This window comes from Pogoniulus pusillus, chromosome 10 (genome assembly GCF_015220805.1).
Source record: "Pogoniulus pusillus isolate bPogPus1 chromosome 10, bPogPus1.pri, whole genome shotgun sequence".
Lineage (NCBI taxonomy): Eukaryota > Metazoa > Chordata > Aves > Piciformes > Lybiidae > Pogoniulus > Pogoniulus pusillus.
Window position 1 is genome coordinate 2,917,596 of NC_087273.1, and position 18,067 is coordinate 2,935,662.

The 18,067-nt window shown below is 46.1% G+C and overlaps 1 protein-coding gene across 10 annotated transcripts in view; it reads left to right on the plus strand.

Annotated features, from left to right (window-relative positions):
- INPP4B (inositol polyphosphate-4-phosphatase type II B) overlaps window positions 1-18,067 on the plus strand; it is a 311,591-nt gene that overhangs the window by 196,710 nt on the left and 96,814 nt on the right. For all 10 annotated transcript variants that reach the window (XM_064149509.1, XM_064149507.1, XM_064149508.1 and 7 more), the window contains 3 exons: window positions 1,129-1,240; window positions 4,304-4,376; window positions 11,104-11,251. In XM_064149509.1, the coding sequence (XP_064005579.1) occupies window positions 1,129-1,240; window positions 4,304-4,376; window positions 11,104-11,251 (333 nt within the window). The remainder of the gene's footprint in view (window positions 1-1,128; window positions 1,241-4,303; window positions 4,377-11,103; window positions 11,252-18,067) is intronic.

Sequence of the window (18,067 nt, forward strand, 5' to 3'; positions counted from 1 at the left end):
TTGGAAGAGACCTCCAAGCTCATCCAGAGCAGTCCACTTAAGAGGGGCCTGGGAGTGCTGGGTGACAGGCAGCTGAGCATGAGCCAGCAGTGTGCCCATGTGGCACAGAAGGCCAATGGCATCTTGGCCTGTATCAGGAATAGTGTGGCCAGCAGGGCTAGGGATGTAGTTCTGCCCCTGTGCTGGCACTGGTGAAGCCTCACTTTGAGTACTGTGTGCAGCTCTGGGCCACTCACTGCAAGGGAGATATTAAGGTATGAGAGTGGGTCCACAGGAGAGCAATGAGACTTGTCAGGGAGTTGGAGGGAAAACCTGATGAGGAGAGGCTGAGGGGGCTGGGCTTGCTTAGCCTGGAGGAGACTTGGAGGGAACCTCTCTACAGCTACCTAAAAGGAAGTTGTAGTCAGGTGGGGGTCAGGCTCTTCTCCACAGCAGCATGTGACAGGACGAGAGGGCATGGTCTAAAACTGCACCAGGGGAGGTTTAGGTTGGATATTAGGAAGCACTGCCTCACAGAAGGGGTGATTAGGCACTGGAATGGACTGCCCAGGGATGTGGTCAAGTCACCATCCCTGGAGGTCTTTAAGAAAAGGTTTGATGTAGCACTTGGTGGCATGGCTTAGCTGATGTTGTGGTGTTAGGTTGTAGGCTGGACATGATGATCTCAGAGATGTTTTCCAGCCTAAATGAATCTGTGATATCACCCAGCCCTATCCAATCAACCAAACCATGGCACTAAGTGCCTCATAGAATTATATAATCAACCAGGTTGGAAGAGACCTCCAAGATCATCCAGTCCAACCTATGAACCAGACCATGGCACTAAGTGCCTCATCCAGTCTTTGCTTGAACGCTTCCAGGGATGGTGACTCCACCCTCTCCCTGGGCAGCCCATTCCAATGCCATGACAAAAACTTAACCAGGTAGGAAGAATTTGCACAAAGTAGGTAGTGCTTTGTGGCTAACATTTGCTTTGCTTGCAGACACCAAGTTCAGTGCAGGTGAGTGCAGCTGTACAGAACGGAGAGGGTAACTAACCATTTGCTGACAGTATTTTAACTGAAGGCCAGAGTGCTGCAGGGGACTCAGTGTCATGGGTTGTTCTTTTTCCTGTTTTTCCTTTTCCAGGACTTCTGATGGTGGAAAGACAGTTGGTACCATTGAGGTCAATCTTGTGAAGATGGGAGAGCTGGAGGATAGGGAAACGGATCATATCACAACAGATGCCCAGGATCAAAAGGTAGAAGCTCAGTTCGTTGCACAGAGTTCATTAGGATGTTCGGTGCCTGAAGTACTCATTCCAAATTGTGTTATGGAATTCATGGGGGGGAAAATCTGGAATGCAGTACTATGTACCCTTCACATCTCTAAAAACACTTTGCAAACTAAATTATATGGAGCAATTCTACATGCTCAGTTTTCTAGTCCCTCCTTTTAGGTCTTGATTTTCACCTCAACTGACCCCATTTAATCCCTCCTGATCAAAAGACTGTCCATAGCAATGCCATAAATGTGACTTATTTTCCCCTTCAACAGTTCCTCTGTTTTCTGCCCTTAAAGTCCTGCTCACTTGGATCTTTATGTGCAATCTGTGCACAAAATACTGAACAAAATGAAAAGAATGGTGGGGAGGCAAGCCAAAAAAAAAAAGGAGTGAGTTCAGCTGCATTTAGTGGGAGCACACAGTGGTGAGGAAGATCAACAGAAAGGATGGTGCAGAACTGATTTCTCAGAGTGACGGCACAGGGCAGAGTCAGCCAGAGGATATGTGTAGGGATTCTGAGTTGAAGTGCCCATGGTATGTGACAAGAGGAAGGATAGAAGGGCTTGGAGAGAGCAAAAATGCTCCTAAGTAGGCAGGTGGTTGCAGATAAGCACAATGGAGATTGGCGCTGAAGATGATGTGGGAGGGATTGGGTTTGAGAGGAGTGGGGAAGCAAAGGAAAGGGTGAAACAATTAGGCTCTTTTCTATGATGACAGGATCATAGAATCATGGAATGGTTTTGTTTGGAAGGCACCCCAAAGATCATCCTGTTCCAACCCCCTGCCATAGGCAGGGACACCTCCCACTAGAAGAGGTCATTCAAGGCCTCATACAACCTGGCCTTGAGCAACTCCAGGGAGGTTGTGGAGCACAAAATCACTGAATGTGATCAAAGAGATTCAAATTGGGTCTTAGGAAGAAGTTCTTTGCAGTGAGGGTGGTGAGACACTGGCACAGGTTGCCCAGAGATGTTGTGGAGCACAGAATCACCCAATGTGATCTTTGATCCACAACCTCCCTGGAGGTGTTCAAGGCCAGGTTGGATGAGGCCTTGATTGACCTCTTCTAGTGGGAGGTGTCCCTGTCCATGATGAGAGATTGGAACTGGCTGAGCTTTGAGGTCCCTTCCAACCTAAACCATTCTATGATTCTATAACTTTTACTTTCAGCCTTCTCTTTCATTTTGCTTTTCCTCTGTTTGAAAATGTGGACTAAGACTGTCCTGAGTTATTATAGATGTAATTAATGAGCTGTGTCTAGTTTGAGGGAGCCATAAGGCTTTAATAGCATCTTTGTGAGGGGTTCTGATGCCTGTCAAGAGAGACCAGGCTTGTGACAGCTGTGTTTTTCTGTGGTGTTTAAAAGAGCTCCTTAGTTTTGCTGGATGAGCTGCACAACAGACTCGTGGTTTGTGTGCTGATAGCAAGGATGCAGTTGTGAGTATGTGGAGATAACTGAATTACTTCAAAGAAATAAGAACTGAATTCAGTTTGCTCTCTCATTAAGTAAACTGTGTGCAGGGGAATCCTTGTGGTAGTGTATAGTGATAGCTAAATTAAGTCTGAGGTATCAGCTCTTTGCTGCAAGCTCAGCAACAGAACATCTAGATGCTGGGGAAGCCCTGGGAGCAGAGCTCTCTAGCACCTTTGGAGGCTGCCTAGTGTTTTTTTCCCTCTTGGCTGGGAGGAGGAGCATTAAAAACATATTCCTAGTACAAATAATATAAATCTACACTGGTTGGTTTTTCCATACTTGTCTTATGTTGTTTTTGTACACTGACTTTATATTAAATCAAGATTAAAACCCTCCAGTTCACTTCTGTAGCAGAAGACTTCAATGACAAACTGCTAGCACAGTTTCCAGACTTTTTATTGTTTCTACTTTTCCCTGGATTAAAAATTCATGGGGTGTTTTTCTGACACTGTGCCTGTGAAAACAGCCTTGTTAAACCTCTCTGAAAGCACAGAGCTTGTCACAAATTGTTTTAGCCTCTGCCATTGTATTGGGAGGAAAACTTTCTGTTGTGTTCTGAGTAGCTAATCTCACTTTGCCACTTTCTCTGCTCTGTTTCTGACTGTTACAAAGTAAAGTGTAAATTACAGTTTGTGCTGGTTTGGGAGCTGCTTCTGACCGACTGCTTAAGGTAGCTGTATCTCTGAAGAGCAGAACAAATGACATTGCCAACAAGTTATGTGCCCTCACTGACATGGTAGCTGGGCACAGGCCTGAGGTGCTGACCTCGGTGAGGTCAAGTCCATTCCAGAGCACTGCCACATCACAAGAGGGTGTTAATAGTGGAAATGAGTTCAGATAATTTATCTGTGAGTGTGATGGTTTGGGATTTACCCCCCACCCCCACTTCTGAAAGCACCCAGACTAGACTCAGCCAGCTGGAAGTTCAGGAATGAAGCTATATTTACAGCTTAGCACAATTACACAAGCAGATATTTACAGTGTAGACAAATAGTTACAGCTATATACAAGTTAAAAGTAATACAGAAACACAATACCCCTCCCAGAAAAAATCAGAGGCCCCAGGAGGCTCCAGACCCAAACCTCCTCCCTTCTGCCCCTCTTTCCTTCCCTGCAGAAATAACCAGGTCAGTCATACCTCATGTGATAAATCTGGAGAGATCTGAGGTGAAATGTCAAAAAGACAACAAGGAGGTTGGAGGGAAAAGGATTAGGTCAGATTAAAGAGTTAAGGCAGAAGCAACCACAAAGACCCAGGCTGCCAGAGAGAAGGAACAGAAGTGAGAGCTGAGCAGTGTGTGAGAAGTGAGTGTCATACTTACATTGTGGTTAGTTGAGTTTCTCAGCAGGAGAATGCGGGATACAGGCTACTGTTGGCCTTTTCTCACAGCTAAGGATTTGATTTCTGTCTAGTAAAATGTTCCAATTGGCCTCAAACCAGCACACCGTTAAAGGCTTGAAAGTTGTATTATCAGTGATGTTGTTCTGCCTGCCACTTAAAAACTGCTGTGAATCTCCTGGTTGCACCTGAATGTGTTACAGTCGTGGTTGCATGTCTCCTGCAGTGTGCACTGGTTCGTGAATGTACAGCCACTGAAGGCATCAGTGGGAGAGACAACTCACCTTCCTTAAATGCAGGTAAGTCCTCTCACATCTCTGAAACCTGCCAGCTGCAACCCTCTGGCAGCTCCTGAAGAAGTTGCAAACATTTGGGGCTGAAAGCTTATAAAAGCTTTTCAAATGATGCACATTTTAGTGTTTATACATGTTTGACAGTGTCCTGATCAGGCTGCAGAGGTGGGCACAAGCCAAACTCAGGAGGTTCGACAAGACCAAGTGCAAGGTCCTGCATCTGGGTCTGGGTCAAGGCAATGCCAAGCACAAATCCAGGCTGGGCAGTGAGTGGCTGGAGAGCAGCCCTGAGGAGAGGGACTTGGGGGTGCTGCTGGAGGAGAAGCTCAACAGGAGCCAGCAGTGTGCACTTGCAGCCCAGAAAGCCAAGCAGAGCCTGGGCTGCAGCAGCAGAAGTGTGGCCAGCAGGGCCAGGGAGGTGATTCTCCCCCTCTACTCTGCTGAGACCCCACCTGGAGTACTGCATCCAGTTCTGGAGCCCCTGGGACAAGAGGGATGTGGAGATACTGGAGCATGTCCAGAGAAGGGCCAGGAGGATGCTCAGAGGGCTGCAGCAGCTCTGCTGTGAGCACAGACTGACAGAGCTGGGGCTCTAAAGCCTGGAGAAGAGAAGGCTTCAAGGAGACCTTTTTGTGGCCTTCGAGGCTCTGAAGGGGCCTACAAAAAAAGGTGAGGAGGGAATTTTTAGGCTCTCAGTAAGCGACAGGACTGGGGGAAATGGAGCAAAGCTGGAGGTGGGGAGATATATTCAGCCTGGACATGAGGAAGAAGTTGTTGAGCATGAGAGTGGTGAGAGGCTGGAATGGGTTGCCCAGGGAGGTGGTTGAGGCCCCATCCCTGGAGGTGTCTAAGGGCAGGCTGGATGAGGCTGTGGGCAGCTTGCTCTAGGGTAGGGTGCCCCTGGCCATGGCAGGGGGATTGGAGCTTGATGATCCTTGTGGTCCTTTCCAACCCTGACTGATTCTGTGATTCCTCCCAAGGGAAATATTTAAGGGGAACCTTCCAAAGTTTACATCACTTCTGCTTTCTCAACCCCTGTTGAAATCTACCACTTGCATCTTTACTGTGCAGTGATTTTTAAGGCTGTCAGTGACTTCAGTGGGCATGGAGTGTACCTCATAAGTTTTTGTCATGTCCTTGCATGACATTCTTTTAGAGTAATTATGCATTTTTTGCAACTGAATACCCTAGAAAGTGAATCTCTCTCATAGGTGATGAAGTGGCAATTTCAGTTTGATCTGGAAGCTGTATGTCCTGAAATGAAGGAAGCTATTGGCAAGGTGTTGTCAATTCTAGGTCAATTCTGGGCTGGAATGTTGAGTGTGGAGCTAGATCTATTTCTCTTTCATTGTGCTGAGAAATATTGCACACTGAGATGCTGCACCATCACAGTTTTATTAGTCCAGGTTTATGAATCTCCATTACTCTGCAGTAACAATGTCACAAATAACTTATATGGATCACCTGAAACTACAGCACTGTCAAGAGCTCTCTGCATTTGCTGCATACAGTTGAGGAGAAATGTTGCTGAAGTTTTAAGGCCTTTACTGAAACTTTTTCATGTGACTGCACTGATAAGAGAGATTTATTAGACAAGCTTTGCAGTCTGAAGGAAGCACTAGAGCACTCAAAATTACCTTTTCCTTACATGAGTGCTGTAATTTTTTTTCTCCCTGTGTGTTGTTGAGACAAGATCAGAAGCAGGGAAAAAAAATCTTAGAAACTGCAATTTCTTTTTATTAGTTCAATATGAGACTAAGATACGTTTTTGGAAGAGAGATTCATTGAGAGTTACTAAATGACAGAACTGCATCTGGCTCTGGAAATTCCTGAGTTGAAAATAGCTGTGGGCATGCGGAGTATCTTGTTGCTCTAGGTGTCTATTTATGGCTCTTCTTGGAGACAAGACACAGAGCTGATGCACCACTTCAGTTTAAATCAGAGTCTGATTTTGTATGTCTGCAGCAAGAGCAGTGTGGGCAGCAGGGGAGGGGATTCTGCCCCTTGGCTCTGCTCTCCTCAGACCCCACCTGCAGTCCTGGGTGCAGTTCTGGAGCCCCCAACACAAGCAGGACATGGAAGTGTTGAAGTGAGTCCAGAGGAGACCACAAAGATGCTGAGAGGGCTGCAGCAGCTCTGCTATGAGGACAGGCTACAAGAGTTGGGGCTCTGCAGCCTGGAGAAGAGAAGTCTTTGAGGAGACCTTGGAGTGGCCTTCCAGTATGTGAAAGGGGCTACAGGAAGGCTGAGGAGGGACTATTGACAAGGTCTTGTACTGAGAGGATGAGGAGGAATGAGTTTAAAGTGGCAGAGGAGAGATTGAATCTAGATGTTAGGAAAGGGTTCTTTGCAGTGAGGGTGTTGAGACACTGGCACAGGTTTGCCCAGGGAGGTTGTGGAGCACAAAATCACAGAATGTGATCAAAGATTCTGTGCTCCCCAACCTCCCTGGAGGTGTTCAAGGCCAGATTGGATGAGGCTTTGAGAAACCTGTTGTAGTGGGAAGTGTCCCTGCCTATGTCAGGGGGTTGGAACTGTATGATTGTTGAGGTCTCTTCCAACCTAAACCATTCTATGTCATCCTGAGAAGTGGATCTTAGAGGAATTTCTCTTCAGAGGAAGTGTTACTAATACACAGCTGACAGAGTTTTCAGTTTGCTTCTTCCATTAGGTAGGTTTGATTGGGCTTTTTCAGTGAGTATTTTTGGGTGGGGAAATGCTGTAGTCTGGGGAAGATGTTTTGTTGGAACTTCCAAGGTAGAAGACAGCTTTATGATGAAGTCTAGATCATTTTATCAAGACTCCACAGATATACTGCCCTTAAATTCCTATGTTTATTGTTCTGATGCCCAGAGGGATTGATTTATAGAGGTCCCTTCCAGCCCTTAACATTCTGGGATTTGTAAACACACAACATAAAGCCCAACCCCTCACCCTACCCAGTATTCCTGGACTTCACAAAGTCAAAATTACCACGAAGGAGGTTTTGTTGTGGTTTGTTTTTTAAGAGTTAAGGGGAGAGAACAGAACTACAGATGTGTATGCAAGAGATGACAGCACACAGGGGATGGGAAAGAGTTCTCAGTCACAGGAAGTTAGTTACAATATATACTTTTTGTTCAGTCTGTTTCCTCTGCTTGTGACTTCCTCTTCTCACCCATCTTACCTCCAGTTCTCTGCTGACACCTGGCACTACTTCCAGGTTTTGTCAGTCCCACTCTTTCTACTCAATCCCCAGTTTCTTTGCTCAGAAAATGCTAGCTTTTCTTTGATGAACTTCTTTGCCCAGCCAGTCAGACTTCTTCTCCATCATGCCTCCAGGACTGGGCTTCATTTGGACCAAAGCTCTCTGTGCTCCCCAGAGTATGGCTTCCTCATATGGGTTCCACTGCTGCCCTTAATTATATAACCATATTCACCCACTCACTACAGATGACCTGTGCAGTGCTTTTTGAGTGTCAGAGGCTGGGAAGGATGTATGAGTTTTCATAAAGGTAGACCTTTGGTGTGTGTTTGAGATGTTAGGTTCCATGTTTGAGTCTACTGAGATTTCTTTGCTGAGGTTTATGTCCTTGTTAGATGTAGCTGGACTAGAATCATAGAATCAGCCAGGCTGGAAGAGACCTCCAAGCTCATCCAGTCCAACCTAGCACCCAGCCCTGGCCAATCAACCAGACCATGGCACTAAGTGCCCCAGCCAGGCTTTGCTTCAACACCTCCAGGCACAGCCACTCCACCACCTCCCTGGGCAGCCCATTCCAATGCCAATCACTCTCTCTGACAACAACTTCCTCACAACATCCAGCCTAGACCTGTCCTGGCACAACTTGAGCCTGTGTCCCCTTGTTCTGTTGCTGCTTGCCTGGCAGAAGAGCCCAACCCCACCTGGCTATAGCCTCCCTTCAGGTAGCTGCAGACAGCAATGGGGTCTGCCCTGAGCCTCCTCTGCTGCAGGCTGCACACCCTCAGCTCCCTCAGCTTCTCCTCACCGGGCTGTGCTCCAGGCCCCTCACCAGCTTTGTTGTCCTTCTCATGGACACCTTCCAGCGCCTCAACATCTCTCTTGAATTGAGGAGCCCAGAACTGGACACAGCACTCAAGGGGTGGCCTGACCAGTGCTGAGTACAGGGGAAGAATATCCTCCCTTTTCCTACTAATGATTCAAGAGATCTCAGTGGAGTGGTGGGACCAGTAAAACTTCATCTACAATTACTCAAACATGATTATTTACAACATTCCTGCCTTTATGAGCTGTCAACAACTGTTTTGTTACAGATCTCTTTTAGTCTTTGCTCTTGTTTTGGGCCTTTCCTAAAGGAATTCTGTTTAAAAAGCAGTTTGATTAGACAGTCAGGACAGGTTGTGTATCTCTAGCAGCTCAGACTGTGTTTTTCATTCTCTGTAAATCAGCCTACATAAACAGTAATGGTGACAGTGAGTTGTGAAGCTGAAATTTCTATTAGTAGGTGTTGTTTTGACAGCAACAGTTTCCTCTCAGCACACATGGGAAATGCACACCTCTGAGTTATAGGCCATTCAGCAGCAGATCAATGGGAGCCTGCTCCAAGGCAGCTTTTTCCAGAGGGCTGACAGAAAGGTACTGTTGGAGGATTTAGGTGGCTGTCCAAAGTCATTCTGAGCTGGGAAGCAGTGGAGGTGTGTGTTTAAATTACAGTCATTTGTCTCCAAGTAAGCCTATCAAAGTAGTCAAACAGAACTTTCTCTCTTGACTTTTTTCCCCATTTGTTCTTTCTGGAAAATGAGTCGAGGGGCAGAGGAGTGTGGGGAGGGGAAGAAAAAAGACAACAAGGAGAAAGCAGAAATGACTCACCTTTATTACAGAGCAGCATTGCAAGATCTGATAGAAAACAAAGCCAACTTCTAGAGCTTTCAGGCTAAAACCCATGGTGGATCTTAGGCACAAGCTCCCAAGACATCAAGCCCCACGATTTCCCTCTGGCAGGTCACACAGTGAACAGAGAAACGTGTGTGTAGCAGGTCTACAGCACTGCTTGTGTTTCTTTCTATGTAGTGGCCCTCTCTTGAGCACATCACTGATCAGGCTGACTCTGTAAATGACTCAAGCTGTGTATGGCAATGGTCAGGTTTCCTTTTGTGTAGCTGTAAGCCATCTATTGATGCTGGGTCAGCTGTTGGGGACTTCTGTATGCAGCACTAGGAAGCTGCATCAGCTGTAGCCCAGTAGTGAGGCACACTTCACTTACCCCTGTTATGAAGGGGTAATTAATGTGAGATGATCTTTTCAAAAATGAATATTGTTTACTCATTTTGATATTCAGGAGTCTTGCCCCCCCTCCTCCCCCCCCCCCCCACTAATTGTAATAATAATTAGTTCTTTGCATGGTGATGGAAACATTTTACAGAGGAATAACTAGATCTAGTAATAACCACCAAAAAAACTAAACATCAGTGGAACTATAAGAGAAGGTTGCTACTGGCTGCTGTCAAATACTACTAGCTGGACTCAAGGAGCTCCTTTCTGCTTATGGCAAAAGGCAATGGTGAATTACAAGAGGCTTTAAATATTTACTCACAAAATATTATCTCCCAACTGGTGGGGCCAGTTACAGCTTCAGACAGTACCCAGACACTTTCAGGGAATTCAGTGGCTGGCAAGACAGTAACAGAGACTTGATTCTTCCCAGGCTTCTGGGGGAAGGAGGCTGAGTATCTCTGACCTGGTCCTCTGGACAATCTATGTATCCAGGGCTTCCCGTCTTGGCAGGAGACCTTCAGGTGTAGGCAGGATGTCTTGAGATGTGCAGTCTCAGCACAGCATCACACGGGCTGTGCGGGCTGATCGAAGGGAGGTGTGTAGAGCCTGTTCTGGTAAACTCCAGGCAAGCAGTTTCCAAGCAGTTGAGGATGCAGTGAGGCAGTGAGCAATGGCAGCAGGCAACAGCAGGCACACATACAACAGCAGAGCACTTTGTGTTTTCCTGCGCATCGCTTTCATCAATGTAGCCCCAAGCTAATAGACCTTTGGACACAGAGCAGCCAATCAGAGTGGCAGCTAGCCAAGCTTGATCATATTAGCTAAAGCCATAGGCTTGCTTTACCCAAATGTGGGAAAAGCATAGGCCTTGCAGAAGGCAGGCACAAGCTCATCCTGTGTGCCTTGCTTACCACAGGGTATAAACAAGTGTGGGCAGGCCAGAGTCTCTAGACTCAGTGGCTTCAGGTTCTTTGTCCTCTTGGCCGTGGTTGCTTCTCCCCAGAACAGAACTGGGAGAGCAGAAAAACATGCCTGGGCAATCCAGGACTTGTATAAGCCTATTTCAGCCTATCAGGCCTACCATAATAAACCCATACAATTTATCAGCAGTTTAATAGCTATGTAAGTGATTCCAGCAGCTGGCAAGAATGGTGTTGGCTGGGAGAGACTTCACTGTTTAATTGTGCATTCCATTTTCCCTACCTGTGTCTGAAGTGTAAGAAGGGAGAGCATCATTTGCATTCCTGCTCCACCAAGAATGCTGAATTCACAGGGTACCTGCTGTGCTATGTCCTCTATCTAACAATACTTTGTCCTCTGCATGGTGCTACAATAAATTGAATCAAAAATTAATGGTTTTGATAGGATCTTAATGGCTCTAAAATGAATTCTGGAAACAAGAGTGGGAATAACGTATTATTTTTGGATTAAATTGTTGCCATAAATTTTCAGAGAGTCCTCTGATGGTGGTAATGATACAATTTTCCTTCTCTGCAGTGTTAAAAAACCCAATCTGTAAGTTATATAGATTCCCTACTTCTGACAACAAGTGGATGAGGATCCGGGAGCAGATGGCTGAGACAACCCTCTCCTTCCATGTTCCTAAAGAACTGATCAACCTGCACATAAAGGAGGATATGAGAAGGTAAGGAAGTTGTCACCATAGTAGACATTATTTTTGTTTCTGGTTTGAAATAATGTAGGTGATGAGCTAAACCCACTGATTCTTAGTGTGAAATAAGCAAAGTGTAGCAGTCTTTTTGGCTGCCAAAAATTTGCAGCTGTAACTGAACAACAGAATTGATTGCTTGGAAATTTTAGGGCTCCAGGGACTTAGTTCTGAGCAGTGAACTGTGCTGGAGTGTGCTCATGGCTTGAAGCATCATAGAAACATAGAACCATAGAATCAACCAGGTTGGAAGAGACCTCCAAGCTCAGCCAGTCCAGCCTAGCACCCAGCCCTGGCCAGTCAACCAGACCATGGCACTAAGTGCCCCAGCCAGGCTTGGCTTCAACACCTCCAGGCACAGCAGCTTCAACACCTCCCTGGGCAGCCCATTCCAATGCCAACCACTTTCTCTGACAACAACTTCCTCCTAACATCCATCCTAGACCTCCCCTGCCACAGCTTGAGACTCACCTGGCTGCAGCCTCACTTCAGGTAGTTGCAGACAGCAATGAGGTCTGCCCTGAGCCTCCTCTTCTGCAGGCTGCACACCCCCAGCTCCCTCAGCCTCTTCTCACAGGGCTGTGCTCCAGGCATCATAGAACCTCATGCTTGACCTTGACAATCTCATCCCGTTGGCCTCTGCCTACCCTTCCAGCCTGGCCAGGTCCCTCTGCAGGACTCTCCTACTCTGCAACAGCTCCACACCTGCTCCTAAGTTGGTGTCATCTGCAAACTTACTGATGCTGGACTCAATCCCCTGGTCCAGATCATCAATAAATATATTGATCAGGACTGGCCCCAGCACTGATCCCTGGGGCACAGCACTGGTGACAGCTGCCAAGAGGATGTGGCACCATTCACCACCACTCTCTGTGCTCAGCCTTGCAGCCAGTTAATGACCCATTTCAGAGTGAATCTGTCCAAGCCACGAGCTGCCAGCTTTGCCAGGAGTTGCTTGTGGCAGACAGTGTCAAAGGCCTTGCCGAAGTCCAGGTAGACTCCATCCATAGCCTGCCCTGCATTCACCAGTGCCACGGTGAGCTGGTGCTGCATCCCAAAGCCATCCCAGGCAATTTCAGCCAAATCCCTCCAGCAGAGAGGTTGTTTACAGTGGTTGGTTCTCCTGCAAAAGGCCCTTCTTTTCTTCTTTCTAATTCAGCCCATTCCTGTAAGATGTTGTTGTGCCAGTAGAGCAGCATGTGGGAGACCAGAATCTTGCTTTTAATAAAGTCAATGGCCTGATAGATACTTATGCATGGTGATGATGGGTTATAAAAATCATATGAATTGTTAGCATACTTTATTCACTTAGTGCTGTGTTTAGGCATTTATGGCCTGATCTTGTTTGAGAATACTGATGTGCAGGGGATTTTAAGTATGCAGTAAAAACAGATTATGCTGATGTGAACGGTTCATCCACTTCCCAGATTTTCATTTGCCCCGTGGGTAAATGCCTGTTAAATGTTAGAGGATTCCTTCAACCGCTTTTACTACTACTGTCTTATTGTCTCCAAAGGCATAATGTAAGGGATGGCACTTCCTGTTACTTCCTATTAGTGTTCACCTCCTTGGATGAAGTCACAGTAAAGAATTACCATGATTGGTTTTCTTTCTGATGATTATTCAGTGCTCATCACAATAAAGGTTGAGGAAGAGACAGAAGTAGAAGTTGCTGAAGTGTTGAAGCAAGTGGTTCTGATTTTCCTGACTGCCAGCGTTGTTAGCTGTTCAAGCCTAGTAGAAAGCGTGGGTGTGAGAGAAAGTCCAAGTAATTGTATCAGTCTGAGGGAGGAGGTAAGACCAACCTGCTGTGGTAGAATGTCAGGTAGGTGGTGGGGATAGCGATTGGCCTTTGGAATGGGCTGCCCAGGGAGGTGGTGGAGTCGCTGTCCTTGGAGGTGTTCAAGACAGACTGGATGAGGCACTTGAGGTCTAGTTGATTGGCTAGGGCTGGGTGATAGGTTGGACTGGATGAGCTTGGTGGTCTGGTTGATTCTGTGACTCTGTCTGCGTCACCTATCATCATGAGGTTGGACCCTCAGCTTTGTATGGGCTTTGCTTTGTGAGATGGGAAGAGATGTCATGTCTACACCTCCCATTTGTTGAACTAGTGAAGTGATGTTAGAATATTCTTATGTGAGCTCTTGGACTTGTATGAAAACTCCACTGTACCATCTTGAGTCTGTTCTTGTGATATGTTTTCTGCATCTTCCCCCCTCCAGCTAGTACAAAAGAATAAATATTTTTGTCTCAGAGGCCACTTGTTATCCTCAACCTGTTTCCATTTTATTCCTGTTGGGGCTTCAGTACAGTCAGGTCTGAAGCAATTACCTGTGAAAAATATCCAAGTGAAGTGTTAATCCCATTCAGTGTTTTATATTAAATTGTAATTGAAATTCCCTTTTCTCATAGCTCTTAAGATTGGTTGACAATGAGAGCAGTGTAGTTTATCAAGAGATAAACAACCTTTTTCATTTACTGATGTGATGCTCTGCAGTTTGTAGCCCCCAAGGATGCTTAACTTTATTTTTCCAGCATAAAATAATGTGCATGCATTAAAGATTTTGTCCTTCAAACCTCCCTGGAAGAAGTTTTAATAGGAGCTGTGCAGTCATTTTTATTGTTCTAATAAGGGTCATAGAGTCTGCTTTCCTGCTTTTAATAATGGTTTCCTCCTCGAGGTTTTCCAGTGAGTCCTTTCCCCTGTGGTTAATACATCTTTACACAAGTCCTGTCCAGATATTTTACATCCAAGATTAGCCAAGTAGTTCTTTGAACCCAATAAAAAAAGACTTAGTGGTTTACAACAATGCTGCAGAAAGTTATTTGACCCATATAATCCCAACTTGCATTTGTAGCTGTAACTTGTGCTACACCAGACCAATACAGCAAGAGAATGAGGAGACTGGAACATGTGTATCTCAGATTTGCCACTCAAGCTCTTTCAAATCCCTTGGAACCAAACTCAGCTTTGGTTCTACTTACAGCCAGATTCGTCCCTTGACATCTGTGGTTGCAACCCATAAACAAATGCCAAGGATAAGTTGCTGAGCTTTCCTTGAGCCTCCTTTCCAGAGTGCAGAGCTCGTTCATGTTTCCATGCCGTGGATTCAACGTCCCTGGAGGTGTTGAAGCAAAGTCTGGATGAGGCACTTAGTGCCATGGTCTGGTTGATTGGCTAGGGCTGGGTGCTAGGTTGGACTGGCTGAGCTTGGAGGTCTCTTCCAACCTGCTTGATTCTATGTTTCTGTGTTGAAGACATGCAAAAAGTAGGCCCATCATACATGTTAGTTTTTAGTTACCTGTCAGGACAGGCTTACTAGAACCAAAAATAGAACTTGGCACATTGTGCAAGCAGAGCTGCTTCCCAGAGGCTCTAAATTAGAAGTATAAGAAAAGACAGAAAAATATCCTTTTGCCTTTTTTTTTTTTTCTATTGGTGGTAGCTTCTCCCAGAAGGAATTAAATCCTCCTCAGTAATTACTTGTCTGGTTTATAAATAATATAGTACAAAGGCTGAGGATAATAATAGTACAAAAGCTCCTGAGGAAAAGGGCCTGGGGGTCTGGGCTGATGAAAAGCTCAACAGGAGCCTGCAGTGTGAGTGCAGCCCAGACACAACCCTGTGCTGGGCTGCAGCAAGAGCAGTGTGGGCAGCAGGGCAAGGGAGGGGATTCTGCCCCTTAGCTCTGCTCTCCTCACACCCCACCTGCAGTCCTGTGTGCAGTTCTGGAGCCCTCAGCACAGGAAGAACATGGAACTGTTGGACTGAGTCCAGAGAAGTGCCACCAAGATGCTGAGAGGGCTGCAGCAGCTCTGCTCTGAGGACAGGCTGCAAGAGTTGGGGCTCTGCATCCTGGAGAAGAGAAGGCTTTGAGGAGACCTTATAGTGGTCTTCCAGTATGTGAAAGGGGCTACAGGAAGGCTGGGAAGGGACTACTGACAAGGTCTTGTAGTGAGACGATGAGGAGTAATGGGTTTAAACTGGCAGTGGGGAGACTTTGCAGTGAGGGTGGTGAGACACTGGCAGAGGTTGCCCAGTGAGGTTGTGGAGCACAGAATCACCCAATGTGATCAAAGATCACATTCTGTGCTCCCCAACCTCCCTGGAGGTGTTCAAGGCCAGGTTGGATGAGGCTTTGAGCAACCTGTTGTAGTGGAAAGTGTCCTTGCCCATGTCAGGGGGTTAGAACTGGCTGATCCTTGAGGTCCCTTCCAACCTAAACCATTCTATGATTTTTTAAGGCTGTGAGCCTTTTATTTCTGGAGAGAAGGTTAGATTCTTTTGGTGGATTATTGTCTGTATGCCACAGGACCATAACTTGTAAAGAGAAGTGAGAATGATTTTATCTGCTTCTACCAGAAAAAAACAGGAAAACATGAAGTAGTTATCCACAAAGATGTATGCTTTAAAGAGAAATTTGTTAGGAGAAGTAATGTTTCTCCTCCATTCCTTAGAAGGAAGCTTCTAAGATTCCTTTACTTATGAGTGATTGAGTCATGCCCCAAAGCTTTTGGTGTCTGTTTATTCCAGAGCTCCTGTTTGATGAATATTCAGAAGTTTGTTGCCTTTATAAGATTATAAAAGTTTTGCAAATGTAATCTGCTCAAATGTCTCATCTTGGTTTGAATCCTGCTAAGCACTTCGTTTCTGATGCTTTCAGAAAGTGGATATCAGAAACTAATTATGCTCAGTGGAGGCAAAAATTGCTCCCTTTTTTTTATCTTGGGTTTTGAGTTTGTCATGTTTGCTTCACTGGGAAATGCAGCATTGGAATTCTGAAGCTGAATGAATCAGAAGTTGCTACTTTGTCTTTATGCAGCATTTGTGCTTGATGTGCTCTTCACAGAACCACAGAATGGTAGGGGATGGAAGGGACCTTGGAAAATCTAGTGTAGAATAGGTCAGACAGGAATTTGTCCAGGTGAGTTTTGAATGTCATCAGAGAAGGAGGCTCCACAACTTCTCTGGGCAGCCTGTTCCAGGGCTCTGTCACCCTCACACTGAAAAGGTTTTTCCTTTTGTTTATTTGGAACCTCTTATGCTGCAACTTGCACCTGCTGCCCCTTGTTCAATTATGAGAAGAGCTTTTACCTCTTAATTATCTCCTCTTTGTATAGTTACACTGATCACTTTCAACTTCATCACTGGTAACCTCCCTTGGACTTGTAAGCTGCTGCCCAGGGAGGTGGTGGAGTTGCCATCCCTGGAGGAGTTCAAGAAAAGCCTGGATGAGGCACTTGATGCCATGGTCTAGTTGATAGGCTAGGGCTGGGTGCTAAGTTGGACTGGATGATGTTGGAGGTCTCTTCCTACCTGGTTGATTCTCTGATTCTATGTTTCCTCATTTGCAAACTGGTGTTAGAGAGTCTTTGTTAGTATTGTCCTTAGAGTGCATGGCACAAAGCAGGGAATGCTTACGTAGAAATTATCAACATCTTTGTGCCTCATTCAGGTATTTTTAGCAATTTACCATCATCATACAACTAATGTGGTCTTACAAGTAACAATAATAAAAAAGAAAGTCAGAGTTGATAAATAGAAAGGCAGATTATCAATCTGAGCTCAAGTCCCCTGCAGAGCAAAGTGCCCATAAATTGTGGCTGTGTAAAATGAGTAAGTCATTCAGAGTGAAACAAGTTGGTTTGAAACTAGGAGCCTGCAATGAAGGTTCTTGGCATTTCTGACGGTGCTGTGGGATCTTGAAGGGTCTCAGAACTTATTCCAAGAGTTGTTCATCTTTTCAAAGTTGTGTTGTGTTAGCACAAGCAACCATCACTGTTTTCTCTGGAACGATTCAAAGAATCAAGACCTTTCATTTTCAGTTTCTTTAAGAGCAGGGCCCCCCAAGTGCCTCTAGGATAGGTATGGGATGACCTTAACTCTGCAAGCAGGGAAAACAGAAAGCCCCAGTGTGCTGCAACTGTGCTTGTTTGTGTAGGAAATTAAAGTGATCTCTGTTTCGCTCAGGGCAGCGCTCAAGAGTGTTCAGGAAAAGTGGTGAATTGCTAAAGGATTTCCTTTTGGGTGTGCAGTGTCATGTTTGGTTACCACAACACTGCTGTTTTGACCTGATGAAGCCAGCTGTGAGGCTGAAGATTAAGTTGTAGGGACTGGTGGGGTGGTTGTGCTCTGAGAGTTTTCGTGTGATTTTAAGACTGGGTGGATGTAATCCCAAGCACAGCTCCAGGCTGGGTGGGGAAATGTGGGCAGCAGGGCAAGGGAGGGGATTCTGCCCCTTGGCTCTGCTCTCCTCAGACCCCACCTGCAGTCCTGGGTGCAGTTCTGGAGCCCCAACACAAGAAGGACATGGAAGTGTTGGAGCCAGTGCAGAGGAGGCCACCAAGATGCTGAGAGGGCTGCAGCAGCTCTGCTCTGAGGACAGGCTGCAAGAGTTGGTCTCTACGTCCTGGAGAAGAGAAGGCTTTTGATGAGACCTTGGAGTGGCCTTCCAGTATGTGAAGGGGGCTACAGGAAGGCTGTGGAGGGACCATTGACAAGGTCTTGTAATGAGAGCATGAGGAGGAATGGGTTTGAACTGGCAGAGGGGAGATTGAAACTGGATGTTAGGAAAGGGCTCTTGGCAGTGAGGGTGGTGAGACACTGGCACAGGTTGCCCAGGGAGGTTTCTCCCTTCCTGATGATGTTCAAGGCCAGGTTGGATGAGGCTTTCAGAAACCTGTTCTAGTGGGAGGATTGGAACTGGATGATCCTTGATGTCCCTTGCAAGCTCAACCAGTCTGTGATTCTATGATTGTGTGAGATGTGGTGAGGGCTGGCATGGTGGTTAA